The sequence below is a fragment of the Triturus cristatus genome, chromosome 5_1 (genome assembly GCF_964204655.1).
Source record: "Triturus cristatus chromosome 5_1, aTriCri1.1, whole genome shotgun sequence".
Taxonomy (NCBI): domain Eukaryota; kingdom Metazoa; phylum Chordata; class Amphibia; order Caudata; family Salamandridae; genus Triturus; species Triturus cristatus.
In genome coordinates this window covers 27,395,436-27,409,658 of record NC_140587.1, presented here as the reverse complement: position 1 = coordinate 27,409,658, position 14,223 = coordinate 27,395,436, and the positions used below count along the sequence as shown (strand labels likewise).

The window sequence follows — 14,223 nt, the reverse complement described above, 5'->3', positions numbered from 1 at the left end:
CTAATGTAAGTGAGCAACTTGTGTAATGTCATTCCTATTTCTCCTATAGGCTCTGCACATTTGAATAATATACACTATAGTTCTTTGCATTGGACTGAAGTCAGTATGCTCCTATCGAGTATATTAAGCTTAATTACTTGTTTGCCAGGTAACGCAGAGGTCACTAGAAACTTCTTGAATGAACAAGAAGGGATTAGTTTCTGACAACCGCATAAACATGACAACTTTGTTTCCCTTTGGAATTGGAACATGTCTCATAATCGTGGAAACAATAGATAAGTTTCACTCAGTCAATCGTGCATGCCTAGTTTCTGCAGAGTTACACAGAAATAGAAAGACGGGCGTTTTCAATATAAGGATTTATTGAACAGTCTTAGTTCTCGTGTAAGTGATATGAGCTTTTACGATCATTAGACAGTAAGCAAGATATAATATGCACAGCGTCAGCAGTAGGAAGAAATAAAACTGCAACAGCATTGTCTTTTAGTTATGATCAATATCTATACACATACACATAAATACACAGGCTAAAGGTGGATACTCATCTGATGCTTGTAAATAATTCTACCCCAGTGTACCTAACCGAGGTGCAGTACGAAGTAAGAAGTAGGTGCTGGTTTAAGCTATGGTTGGTATGAGCTTAAGTTGGTATATGATATTATATTTATATGATATGCCAAGAGTTTTCCTAGGTTCTAGTCAGCTCCATACCTTAGAATGAGAGAGGTGGGAATCTCTTTCTGGATCTCGAGCTCTAACACCCCAAAAGGGGAGTTAGAACACTGGAAGCTGGAATCTCTGCATGCAGGGAAGACAGCGTCTGTTCAGTGCGTCAGGCGGGGACTCGAACTCCTTCTGGACTTGCCGTGGCGAGCCGGATATCCGAGGTGTGCCATGCGTGCTTTGCCAGGGCAAGTGAAGGTATATTTATACCTGGAAGGTGTCTAGGAATGCTAGCATTGATGTAAAGTCGGGCAGAGGAAGACGTCATGAATGAACCCCTAAGGAATAGTAGTTCATGCATAATATATGAGTTGTTGGAGAAATCAATAATCCAAGCAGGGAAAATCCCAAGAGCTTAAGGGTCTGGTTTCTAAGAACTCGTTGTGACGTGGGATGGAAGGATGTAAGTGTCCATGCCTGTATTTGGATTGTATTGCCAATGCCTAAATAAGGACTGGGATTCTGTGCCTAAATAAGGGCAAGTTGAAGTGTGCCCATATAAGGACATGATTCAGTAAACCTATGTACGGCCATCTAAATTGACACACAGCACTTGCACCAGTCCAGACAACCTTTATGGTGATTTAAGGGGTCTTGGACAACCTTTGAAGCTCTCTAAGTGGTAGCTGTGGAGAGCAGCCTTCAGGGTAAGTCTTAAAGGAGTGTAAAGCAGCTTGTTTTACAAGAATGCAATCTTATAGTATAGATGAAATGAAAAAGAACCACACAAAGTTTTTTTAAAATATGTATTTATTAAATAACACTATTTGGACACAAAGCCCACATTACTTTAGCAAAGAAATCACAGTAAATAGCACTGATGCACAGTGGGTCCAAGGGGGGACCAAACCAAATACTGAGAAAGTGGTATAAGAACCACGACTCGAGTCGGGACAGTGTCAAGAGGATGTAGAATCGCTGGGACCCCAAGGAACCACCCAAGGTGTGTAGATTGGGAGCCCACGGAGAGCGTGTGCAGTGTGGGAACATGAACCCGAGCTTCATACAACTCTACATATAATTCGTGGTTAGAGTTTTAAAAATGAAGAACCTTTCCCAGTCTACACTGAAGAAACCCCGTAGAAGACAGAAGGTTGGAGAGGCACTGCACCTGTGGATACCCTAGCAACCAAGTTACCTATACCAGGAAAGCCGGGTGCATAGCGGTGAAGAGGTGTTGGAAACCACAGTTGAACCCAATGGAGGACTTCAGAACACTTATAGAAAACCTATATCTTTAGTAAGTGGTGCAAGCACCAACTTAAAAAGGCTGCAATGGCAGGCCTGTAGTTCCAATTTGAATGGTCCCACATGGGTGGCATAATACATGCTTCGGCCAATGGGGAACCTCTGAGGTACCTATTCCCTGGGAACATGGGTACCATGTACTAGGATAATACACAAACCTATATTAGGAAAGACTCCTAGTTAGGCAAGGGGCCGAGAGGAACTCTATGAGGGAGTACGCCCTCCCGTGGGTAAACACTGAATCACTATAAGTACTCCCGTGATGGACCAGTCAGCAATAAATATCTATTGCTAACTCAGATGATGGTATGCCCTATCTGAAGTATATAGCACCACCTAAGTGTGGGGAAGGAAGCAAGTCCTTTTTATATTATATTCCCTCACACACCCTAGTGGTGTCATGCTTCATCATCGGGACACCCTGACGCCTAGAGGTCAGGGTGGGCTCGACCAATGTTTCAGGGAGCACTTAATAAGATGATTTTGGCCAGGGGGTATAAAGATTAAAAATCTGTGTCAGACCCCAGTTTCCCTTTTTTCTTGGGTTTGGCACTGGCATTAAAAACAGAAGAAGAGGGTGTCCAGGGATATTATGGTCCTAGGACCCTTTTGCCAACATGTTTCTGTCCTTAATGCCCCATGAAGGGTGTACGGACATTCATCAGGGCATGTACCCCCTGTAAGATTTAGAAAAGTAGAAGGGAAGTTCCCTATACTAATGTGCAGTAAGGGCAGGTAGCTGCTCCTTATTAAATTCTATTGTTCCGTAAATGAATTCACTCCATCTGTGAAAAACATAAAAGAAGACGAACAACATATATAGCGCGTCAATTCCCTTTAGCAAAGAAACATATCATCAAAAATAATGTGATTGTCTCTATACTCTCCACATCATCATACGTGAATCCATGAAATAGAATGTGCGCGTGATTAGGGCATAGCCACTCGTAGAAGTAACACACAGCATTGTGGCGTATATATATTTTTAGGTGGCGGAAATTTTCCGCATCCTATTTTCACTCATACTTGTGGCGTGTGATAATTAAGGTGGCGGTATTATACCGCATCCTATCTACACATATCCATTTGCGTGTAATTATAAGACATCAGTCTTATCAGTCGAACTTTCAGTGCATCAACACAAGTTTAAAACAAATCCACTCCTAATTCATTCCTATGTGGTGAATACGCATTAACACTCTCGCATATGTCACACAATGTCGCTTACCCCAATCTAGGAGAGGATAAACATCATGTGGGACCTCTATACGTAGGGTAGCCCTGTAGTCACACACTGTGAATTCGCAACATAAAAATTGTATGCAAACCAGTGCATCCCCGACCATACGACCAAGGTTTTTGACATTACCGTTCATAGCGAGGAAGTCCAGTCCCACACATCGTGGTCGAAATATGAAAGAAAAAGAGAGAGAAGGAAACGAGGCAAAGTGGGCAACTACTCATTCGTAATCATTCTGTGTCTCAACTCGCTGCCTCGTCTACTTAAATCACACATTCATATTACTCACGCCACCAAGGGTCCTGCCCCGTGTAGACACCTATTCGGTATTGGTTCCCACAGCTTGGAATCACTCCCGTTCTCGTGGCCATGGTTTAAAGCTTCTATTCGGGCCTCGATGGATGATCCCGTCTGTTTCCGGAGCTCCGAGGCCACGCCCCTTAGCGGAAGTGTGTACTGCGCATGTATCGCTACGGGGATTATGGTACATGAAGTTTTCGTGAAACGAGTAGTTCTCATGGTGCGGACTCATTTCCCTTTAGTTATTCGTTTATCTGTCGATGTTCAAGTATAGTAATAAAACGGTGTTTTGGTGTCGTGAAGAAAATCATATGTTTGTGTCACTCTCTGTATCCTCCCAGTTAGGGGCTTGTGTATGTCGTTATTATTGACATAGTCAAAATGCATACTTTTTCAATTCCGATGTCATGGCCATCTTGAACTAGGGAATATACACATCCCTGAATCACTGTATTTGGTGTGATGGGGTTCTCACCAAAAACTGAAAACATGCCTCTTTCAACTATAAATGTGTTTTCGCTGTCTCTGCCTTGGGAGTATTTCTGTTTCTGTTGCATGGTCTTTTTTGTTTAGCGCCGGGACATTCCTGGGAGTAGCCGCGCGCTGTATAAATTCCAGATGAACATAACATAACATATACTTGGGTCCTGATTAGCAGTATCCCAGTTAGACTAGTCAAAAACAGCATCACATCAAGCTAAAAGTGGGGGTAACCATAAGAAGCTGATCCTACTTTCCTACACCCCTCTCCAAACGTAAGGACATTGACTAATCTTTCCCAGATGAGTCTTTATTTTCTACTTAAAAATATCTGGAGAGTCCATCTGCATTGTCATGGTTTCTCCCAGGTCTCTCTTCCACTGTATAGTCCATCCCCTGTAGGGAAATGGACCACCTCAAACATTTGGGATTTTCACCCTTCATCTGTTTGAGCCATAAGAGGGGCTTATTGTCCGTCTGAACAATAAGTGAGTGCTAAACAAGTATGGTCTCAGCTTCTTCAGGGCCAAGACCACAGATAAGGCCTCCCTCCCTTTGGCTGACCAACTTTTCTTTCTGGGGGTCAACCTTCTGCTAATAAAATCTTCTGGTTGATCCTGGCCCTCTGCATTAAGTTGTGACAACACTGCCCCTACCCCCATATCAGATGCATCTGTTTGGAGAATGAATTGCTTAGAGTAGTCATGAATCTGTAGAATGGGAGCAGTGCGCATGGCCTGCTTGAGATCATCAAATGTCTTCTGATAGCGAACTGTCCACTGAACGTTCTTGGGCATTTTCGTGGATGCCAGATCATTCAAAGGGGTCACTATGGACCCATAGCCTTTGACAAATCTTCTGCTGTACCCAATCAGGTCCAAGAAACCTCTGACCTCAGCCTGGGTAGTTGGAGTAACCCAGTCCATAATGGTCTGGATTTTGCTTTGCAATGGTTGAACCTGGCCTCCACCCACAAGGTGGCCCAGGTACACAACCTTGCTCAGCCCTATCTGGCACTTGGTGGTCTTGATAGTGAGGCCTGTTTTCTGCAGAACCTCCAAAAAATGTTTAGGTGATCCTCCCAGGTGGAGCTAAAGACAGCTATATCATCAAGATATGCTGCACTATAGGCTTCCAGACCTGTGAGAACTTTATTCACCGGCCTTTGGAATGTGTCAGGTGCATTCTTCAAACCAAAGGGCATCACAATAATTTGATAATGCCCACGAGGGGCTGAGAATACTGTTTTGGTTTGGCATCCTCAGCTAGTCTGATTTGCCAATAGCTGGCAGTTAGGTCAAATGTGCTCATGAACCTCCATAAGGCCAAAGTGTCAATAAGCAAATCTGCCCTAGGAATTGGATGAGCATCAGCCCTAGTGACTGCATTGAGTCCCCTGTAATCAACCCAAAACATCATCTCTCTCTAACCACCCGAGGTGTGAGGTTTTGATAACAGGACCACTGGACTAGCCCAAGGGCTTTCTGAGTGTTCAATCACTCCCAATCCCAGCATCTTTTGGATATCTGTCCTGTTGCATTCTATTACATGCTTAGGCTGCCTGTAGATTTTACTCTTGACATGTAGACTCTTACATGTGTCCACTTCATAGCTACACCAGGTGGTTTGACTGTGTCAGAGAGAACATATGCCTGTATTGATTGAGGTCTTTACTGCACTCAATCTGCTGTTGGTCATTGAGGCTGCCTGGCAAGGCTACACCATCAACTGACCAATCATGAGGGTTTTGTGGGAGGAGATCAGTCACTCTCTTCCTCCTGTCTCTCATCAGTTGCCATGAGCAAGCCCATGTCAGCCCTGTCCACAAAAGGTTTTAGCCTGTTCACCTGGAGCACCCTATCAGGACTCCTGGACGTTCCAAGGTCCACCAGAGAGGTGACCTCACCCTTTTGCTCAATTTTATCATGGGGTCTTAGAGATCTGCTGGGGCCTCAGACTCCAACACCCACAACTTCTTACCTGGCTGGTAAACAGTCAGGACATCCTTTTGGTCATGCTAAGCTTTTTGTACTTATTGGCTGGCCTCCAGGTTTTTACTTGCTTTCTTCATGTACTCATCCATCCTGGAGTGGAGACCAAGTACAAAATCCACTATGTCTTTTTTGGGAGGTTTGAGGGGTAACTCCCATCCTTCCCCAACCACAAGCGACCCCTAACTGGATGCCCAAACAGAAGTTCAAAAGGGCTGTAGCCAACCCCCTTCTGAGGGACCTCTCTATAGGCAAAGAGAAGGCAGGGCAGAAGGACATCCCATTTTCACCAAGGCTTTTCTGGGAGACCCATGATCATGCCCATCAGGGTTTTGTTGAACCTTTCAACTAACCCATTGCATTGAGGATGATAGGGTGTGGTGAATTTGTAATTCACACCATACTCTTTTCACATTGCAGTAATATAACTGTCAGTTAAAACCTCCTTAGGGAAGCCCATCCTGCAAAGAATTGCCAATTGGTCTCTTGCTACCACAGGAGCTGTAGTGGTCCTATGGGGAATTGCTTCAGGGTACCTATTGGTATGGTCCCCTACCACTAGTATGTAACTGCGCCTAGATGCTGTAGGAGGGTTCATGGGGCCAATGATATCAATCCCAAACCTCTCAAAGGGAACCCCCACCACTGGGAGTGATATTAGGGGGGCCTTTGTAGTGCCACTTGCCTTACCACTGGCTTGGCAAGTGGCACAGGAGTGACAAAACTCCTTTGTGTCCTCAGACATGTGAGGCCAGTGAAAGTGAGAGACAAGCCTGTCCCAACTTTTACTTTGGCCTAAGTGTCATGCCATGGGAATATCATATGCTAGGGTGAGTAGTAAGCCCCTAAATGTCAGGTGTATAACCAGCCTCCTGGTGGCACCAGGCTTGAGCTCTCTAGTCTCTGGGTAAAGGAATCCCCTATCCCTGTAGATCCTGTGGGACCCAGTGACATTCCCACCAGCCTCAGCAGCAGCTTGCTGTCTTAAGGGTTCAAGAGGGGCAGGTTTGCTGCTCCAAACTTAAGTCTGCCCTGGAAGGGCCCCTGCCCCCAAGAACTCAACCTGATCAGGCTCCAGTTCATCTGGGGCAGTCCCTTTATAGGGACTAAGATCATCTCCCTCAAGAGACTGATCCTCACTTTGAGTTTGAGTTCACTTGGAAGTTACCTGGTCCATTGTTCCTGGATCCAGGGCCTGTTCAGTGGATGTCAGTTTGGCTTGTGACCTGGTCACAGCAAACACATCTGCAGAGATCCCCAACATTGCTACCTGAGTCCCAAATTCAACTTCAGCCCAGGCTGAAGTCTCCACATCATTGCCCAACAAACAAGCTTTTTAGGGCCAGTTACCCCTCCTCAGCTGAAATTAACAAATGCCAAGGAATGGTAATTCCTGACATTGTTTGTATTGGTCTCTTGGTACATTTCCCCAAGAACTAATTTGTCGAAGAGACGCACACTTATCTGTCACCATTGTGTCACTGGCCCCTATGGCCCTGCAAGCAATTGCCTCTGTTCCATTGATCAAAGGCTGTTGTCTGTACTTTCCCAGGTTACTGGGACTGACAAGTAAGGTGGCAATATCTATGCCACCATCACAGACTAATACAGCCGAGCTGGAGTTCTGACTAAGCCAGAACCCACCTCAGATCCTAAGGTTGACCCCACTATTCCCTTGTTCCCTGTATCACCACTTGTGCTAGGGTGAGCAGTTATCTTAGGGGCAGTGGTGGTAGGCATTGTCTCCTTGGCTTTTGGACAATCAGCATCCTTTGTCCAATGGGTTTTTACCTTACAAACGTAACACCAAGGTCTCTGTTTGCCTTTCGCCTTGTTGGATTTTGACTCCCCCCCCCCCAGATGCAGATTTTTTGGGCCTTGACAAAGACTCCTTTTTGACTTTACTCTTGTCCCCACCCTTATCTTGATTCACCACTATTGTCCTGGTTTTTCTGCTTCACCCTGGTCCTGACCCATTCATCTGCCTTCTTTCCCAATTATTGGGGAATAGTCAGATCTGAGTCTAACAGGAACTGATGCAATAGCTGATTTTGGCAATTATTTAGGATCTGCTCACTCATAATCAAAATGTATAATCCCTCAAAATCATGCACTTTGCTGCCAAGAAACCAACCTTCCAGAGCCTTAATAGCACTATCCACAAAGTCTACCCAGTCCTGATTCTCTGCGTTCTGCGTGTCTCTGAATTTAATCCTGTACTGTTCAGTGGTTAATCAAAACCCATCAATGAGAGCACTCTTCAAGATTGATTAATTGTCAGCATCCTCTTTTCTAACAGTGAGGAGTCTATCTCTACCTTTGTCGCCAAAGGAGAGCCAGAAGATAGCTACCCACTGCTCTTGAGAGACCCTCTGCACTTTACAGGCCCTCTCCAAGGCAGTTATCCATTAGTGGATATCACCCCCAACATGGTAGGGAGGGACAATCTTGCTTAGGTTCCTATTGTCAAAGGAATGTTCCTTAATTCTAGGTACACAGTTGCTGCCTCCTTGGAAATCTTGTCCTAATTTCTTCCTAGCCTTCTGGATTTCTCGGGACTCTCTGTCAAGGGCCAATACTTCTTTACTGTGCCTAAGCCTAGCTTTCTCAAGTTCAAGCAGTTGGTACTACCTATCAAAAGTGTTCCCTCCGTTACTAGAAATGAAGGCCCCTACTGATTGGTTAGAAGTATTGGATTCTACAGAGGAGGATCTAGACCTCATGGGTCTACTCTGCACCTTCACAGAAGGTTCAGAAAAGGGCATTGTTAGAACTGGCGATCTCTAGTTGGCAGAGGCAGTTACCTTAGTCCAAATAGGGACCCTTGCTTCTAGTCAGGGTTAGGAGGGACACCCTCTTGGATAAACCCTGCTCACCCCCTGGTAGCTTGGCACGAGCAGCCGGGCTTATCTTCAAGGCAATGTGTATAGTATTTGCAACCACACTCCCAGTGACACAGTGATAACACTACAAATGGGCACCACTCTGATGTATGAAAATAACGTTATCTTTATCAAGAAAAAAAATACGGTAAGACCAAATGATAAACATCCAACATATATTTATTTGTAATATTTCCCATTGCCGGTTATTAAGCCAACAAACACTTGTAGGTTCTTGCGGTATTAATGAGCAGTTCACGATGTTCAAATGATATCCTAATGCAATGCTATGCAGTTCGTAATGCGGTCGTATTATCAGACTAATGCAGTTAATAATGAAAGAATAATGCAATCCTCAATGCAAGTAATCAGGCAGTTCGTAATGCAAGAATAGTGCAATCCTCAATGCACGTAATCAGGCAGTTCGTAATGCAAGAATAATGCAATCCTTAAGGCACATAATCAGGCAGTTCGTAATGCAAGAATAATGCAATCCTCAAGGCATGTAATCAGGCAGTTCGTAATGCAAGTATAATTCAATCCTCAATGCACGTAACCAGGCAATTCGTAATGCAGGAATAATACAATCCTCAATGCACCTAATCAGGCAGTTCGTAGTGTACCTATAACACACTCCTTAATGGAAGTAATAAGGCAGTTCGTAATGCGCGAATAATTCAATCCTCAATGCACGTAATCAGGCAGTTCGTAATGCAGGAATAATACAATCCCTAATGAAAGTAATAAGGCAATTCGTAATGCAGGAATAACTCCAGGCCAATCAATGCCATTAGCGCGGGCACCACTAGGCCCCAACCACAGACAACAGTCCTGAACTTCCGAGGGCGGCCCCGGTACTGCCAGGCAGGTCCAGGCCGCTCGAGGACTCAGCGTGTCTAACGCGATGCAGCAGGAGAGAGACGGGAGCACTCCTGTACTCCTTCTGCACGCCTCCCCAGGCCGCACACGCTTGCTGCTCCCAACCGGAGTCCAAGCCTTACCTGAGGGATGTGCTGCATCGCTCTCTCTCTCTCCCCGATCATCGGTCATCCTGCTGGGCACTCCCGATGACGACGCAGGTCCGATGCAAGGCGATGCTGTAGCCGGACAGGTTACGGCGCTGCCTTCTCCGTTGCTGACGATCTTGGGCAGATTCCTCTTTTGAACATTAATCACAATAACAGTCACGGGGCACTTTCCAACCAGCACCACAGACCCTACGGCAGTCTCAGGCTTCACACGCACAAACCGATGCTGAAACTCAGCTGGGTTTCGGCCCACACAGTCCTAGGGCAATGCTTACGAAGGTCTCAGGCTGCAAAAAGCACACGCACACAGCGTACCTGAGACACACTTGGAAACATTGATAATCCTGAGTTTCCACAGCAGGGAGCTAGCTCTCCTCAAGCCCTTGGGGACAAGTTACTTTGGGACACAGCACAACGCAAAGTCCTTTCAGGGCAGAGTGACACAGCACACAGCAAAATCCCTTAACCTCTCCTTAGTTAAATCAGCAAACTGCAGGCCAGCCCCAGGACACACAGCAAAGGTCAGTCCTTCTCTTTAGTCTCTTCAGCTGTTCTTCCTTGGCAGAGGTTCCTCTTGACCACAAAGTAGTTTCAATCCTTTTCAGTCTTGATCAGTCCAACATTCAGGGGTTTCAGCTCTCATAGGTATACCCCTGGAAGTCTCTGTGTTCAGGGGGCACTGACCCCTGTCCAGACCAGTTCTGGGTGTCTCCCTGCCAGTGACACCTTCTTCCTTTGATAGTGCGGGTCTGGTTTCTCAATCACTCAGCGGAAAGTGGAGCCATTCTTTTATGGCAGCAGCCCAGGCCTCTTCACATCCAGGGGGCTACTCCTCCCCATTACAATTCAGATGCAGGTCAGCCTGGTGCTGTCTCACCTATGCCTCCCCTGGGTCAAGACTTTTCCTAGATCCTATAACATTCAAATCCAGACAGTCAATCCGCAGCCAGGCAGAGACGCACAAAATTGTTGGAAATAAAAAAAGCCACTTCTAAAAGCGTGGTTTCTAAACACACAATTCAAAAACCAACTTCACAGAAGGATGTCTTATTAAATTGTGATTTCAGGCATACTAAACTTCACCTCTCCATCTTAAGCCTATGGGAAGATAGGCTGGAAACATAATACACAGCCTTCCCCATTTTGTCCTATGGGCAAGATGGCCTTGCAACAGTGAACAACTAAATGAGAATTTCACTGTTAGGACATGGTACACAATTGAGTACATGTCCTACCTTTCACAGACAATGCACCCTGCCCAGGGAGGTACCTTGGGCCTACTATAGGGGTGTTGGAAGTGCGGGGAAAGGGAAGGGTAAGGTCTGGCAAGTGGGTGACATTTGTCAGGACAACATGGCAGTTTGCAAACTGTGAGCAGACACTGCAGTGGCAGGCCTGAGTTCTCTCTTTAGGGCTATGTATGTGGGTGGCACAATTGGTGCTGCAGGCCCACTAGTAGCATTTGCATTATCAGCCCTGGCACACTTATTCCACTTTACCAGTGACTTTACTAGTAAGGCAAACATACCAATTGTGGACAATCAATTATCATAACACTTTATACAGGGAGCACTTGCACTTTGCCCAAAGCACCTCAGTTGGCAACATAATGTCAGAAAAAGGTCTAGGAGGAGGGCAACAGGTTTAAGGAACTTTAGCCACAAAGGGCCAAGTCCAACAGGCATCCTCTTGGCCCTCTGGGTTATCCTCTGGGAGGTCTGAACTGTCCAGGTGGAATCATCAGGCTCCACCTGGTCAGGTTGAGATTCTAGGTCAAATAGGGGTTCCCCTCCTGCACTATCTTCATTCCCTGGCCCACCCACTCTATCCTGTTCATCTGACCCAGAGGCTTTCCTCACGTCATCCAACAGTAACACCCCTACAAGATAGGCTGGAAACATATTACACAGCCTTCCCCATTCTGTCCTATGGGCAAGATGGCCTTGCAACAGTGAAAAACTAAATGGAGATTGAGGTGTTGAGTGTTGGCACTTCTCCCTGTCTTCAGCTTCCTATTTGATTACAGTGCTTTCAGTTCTTGGAATGAAAGTTCACTGTATCTAGTAGGAAGAGAGACACTGGCTTCTCCTTTAATATACATAATAAGTGAGGTGTGTTATTGAACCTACGTAACCTAGTGGGAACTAAACTACCTGAGGTTGGAGAAAGGGTGTGCTAGATCCTTGTCTTACCCAACCCTAAGTTTAGTAAAACTTACTTATTCTAAGCTTGTATTTATATGTGCCTAGTACTAGTGATAGTTTTTTCAGTTAATCAATACAAAGATTTATCTGGTAAAACAATGCAGGCTTGAATCCCACTGCTGCCACAAGTGGGAGAAGCTGGCCTGGTATATGATGTCCACTAATGTACGTGGGCACCTTGCAACAGTCCTGACAACCCTTATGGTGATTTAAGAGGTCAACCTTAGAACGCTCTCCAAGTTGTAGCCGTGGAGAGCAGCCTTCAGGCTTAGTCTGGAAGGAGTGTAAAGCAGCTTGTTTTTTACCAGAATGCAAACTATAGTATAGTTCAGTGAAATTCATGAAGATGATTGGGGAAAGGTTATGCTTTGACATTGACTTGGTACCTAAGCACACAAGAGGACAGAATAGAGTATTATCCCTTCAAAGAGTAGAAACCAGGTTCATCCCGGAAGCTGGATGCACTGCACTGGCAGGGATAAACATGGATGAAGACTTTTTTGTTCATTTGTAACAAGTATGAATACTAAAGATAGAAGAAAGCTTCCTGACCCCTGTTTAAAAATATGATCAGTAAATGTGTGAAATGAGATCATTTTAAGTTAAGTTATGTACTGTATTTTTGTAACACATTTTTTTTCTTCTTTTTTCATTGTTTATTTTATTTGTTCAGATCGACAAGGGTGCAATTAAGGAATGGACTTCCTCTTGAAATGGACTCCATTGTAAAATGGGAGGATACAAACAAATTGTAAGGCTACTCTCAAGTAGTGAAACAATGATTTGTGAGCACTATAAGTAGAATAAACTGATTTTCACCGAATAATTACCCTGTTGAATTCATTTGATCATAAATCATTGTTGCAGTGAAACATTATCTAAGGTGGCTATAAGATTTGAGCCTGTGAAATATGTTAATACAACAGGTTCCAAACTGTCATTGTAACGCCATGCAAATTGATATGCACTTTACTATGTTGATTTATCCACTATATAGGGTAAATTTAGATAGTCCGTGAGCCTTAACAAAGCAGTTTTCAAATTTTTGACTTATTGACATTCATGGATGTATTGGCAACTTTTAGCTTGAGACACAACATAAAGATATGTCTTTATAATTGTCACAAATATAATAATGACAACAAGATTTAATTAGTTGTTATTGTAACTTGATGCAATTCAATGTGCATTTTATTATGTAGACCTATCAATTTTGGAATGTTTTGAATCTGAGTACCTCTCATTTACTGATCAAGTCTTTTTGTTTCACTTTTTGTTAACGTGATGGCATTTATAAATGCATTGAACAACATTACAGGTTTTGTGACCAAGACCCTAGTGTTGTCAAAAATTGTCATATTTATTTTCTGATTAATAAACATTGGCTAAATTATTCCATTTGGAGTGGCTAATTTTTCCACCACATGTGAATTTGTTACTACAAAATGCACTTTCACAAAACCATCGTGAAACAGTTTTGAAATAATTATTTACATGATTTCTTGACCTCTGACATTAAAGAGTGAACACAAAACATTATTTACTGATGTTTCTAAAAATAGAAGACAGGGGCTATCTGAAGTGTTCTATTCCAAGGGCAATTACCATTAGACCTAACAGTGGTAATACATCAACAAAGTGAGGATGCACAATTCAACACACATTATACTGAAATCAATTTGAAGTTAAAATCCACTGTTATGGAGCATAACACCATCATATGCACACCACCAGTGTTAGTAGGGCTTCTGTTGTACAACCATAACAAAAACACCTTAAAAAGGATGATTGGTACAAATTAAAAATAAAATTAAGCTCCAAACATGTGCATTGCCACCTTGAATCAGACATCTGCTGCAACCATGACCACAACCAACATTGATTATAATCCACTGTGTTACAAAGCTCAAATCACATGTTTACAGTTTCCTCAGATGTGAACACGCATGTTTTGCACATGTACCATAACTATCCATGTCTTCAGTGCACAATTGTGACAAGAATAAGTCATGCATACCAAACCAATCTTAAAAGTGCAACAATGCTTTGTTAGAGCAAATGCCTTCTAAAAATAGGTACGTGTAGACGATGGGTGGGGTGTCCAAAATGCAAATAATTATACACCAC

The 14,223-nt window shown here is 44.0% G+C and overlaps 1 protein-coding gene across 1 annotated transcript in view; it reads left to right on the top strand.

Moving 5' to 3' along the window:
• LOC146829993 (uncharacterized) overlaps nt 1-13,491 on the top strand; it is a 119,051-nt gene extending 105,560 nt beyond the window's left edge. The window contains exon 28 of the mRNA XM_085603678.1: nt 12,770-13,491. Coding sequence (XP_085459804.1) covers nt 12,770-12,789 — 20 coding nt within the window. The 3' untranslated portion in view covers nt 12,790-13,491. The remainder of the gene's footprint in view (nt 1-12,769) is intronic.
• Nucleotides 13,492-14,223: the final 732 nt, after the last annotated feature.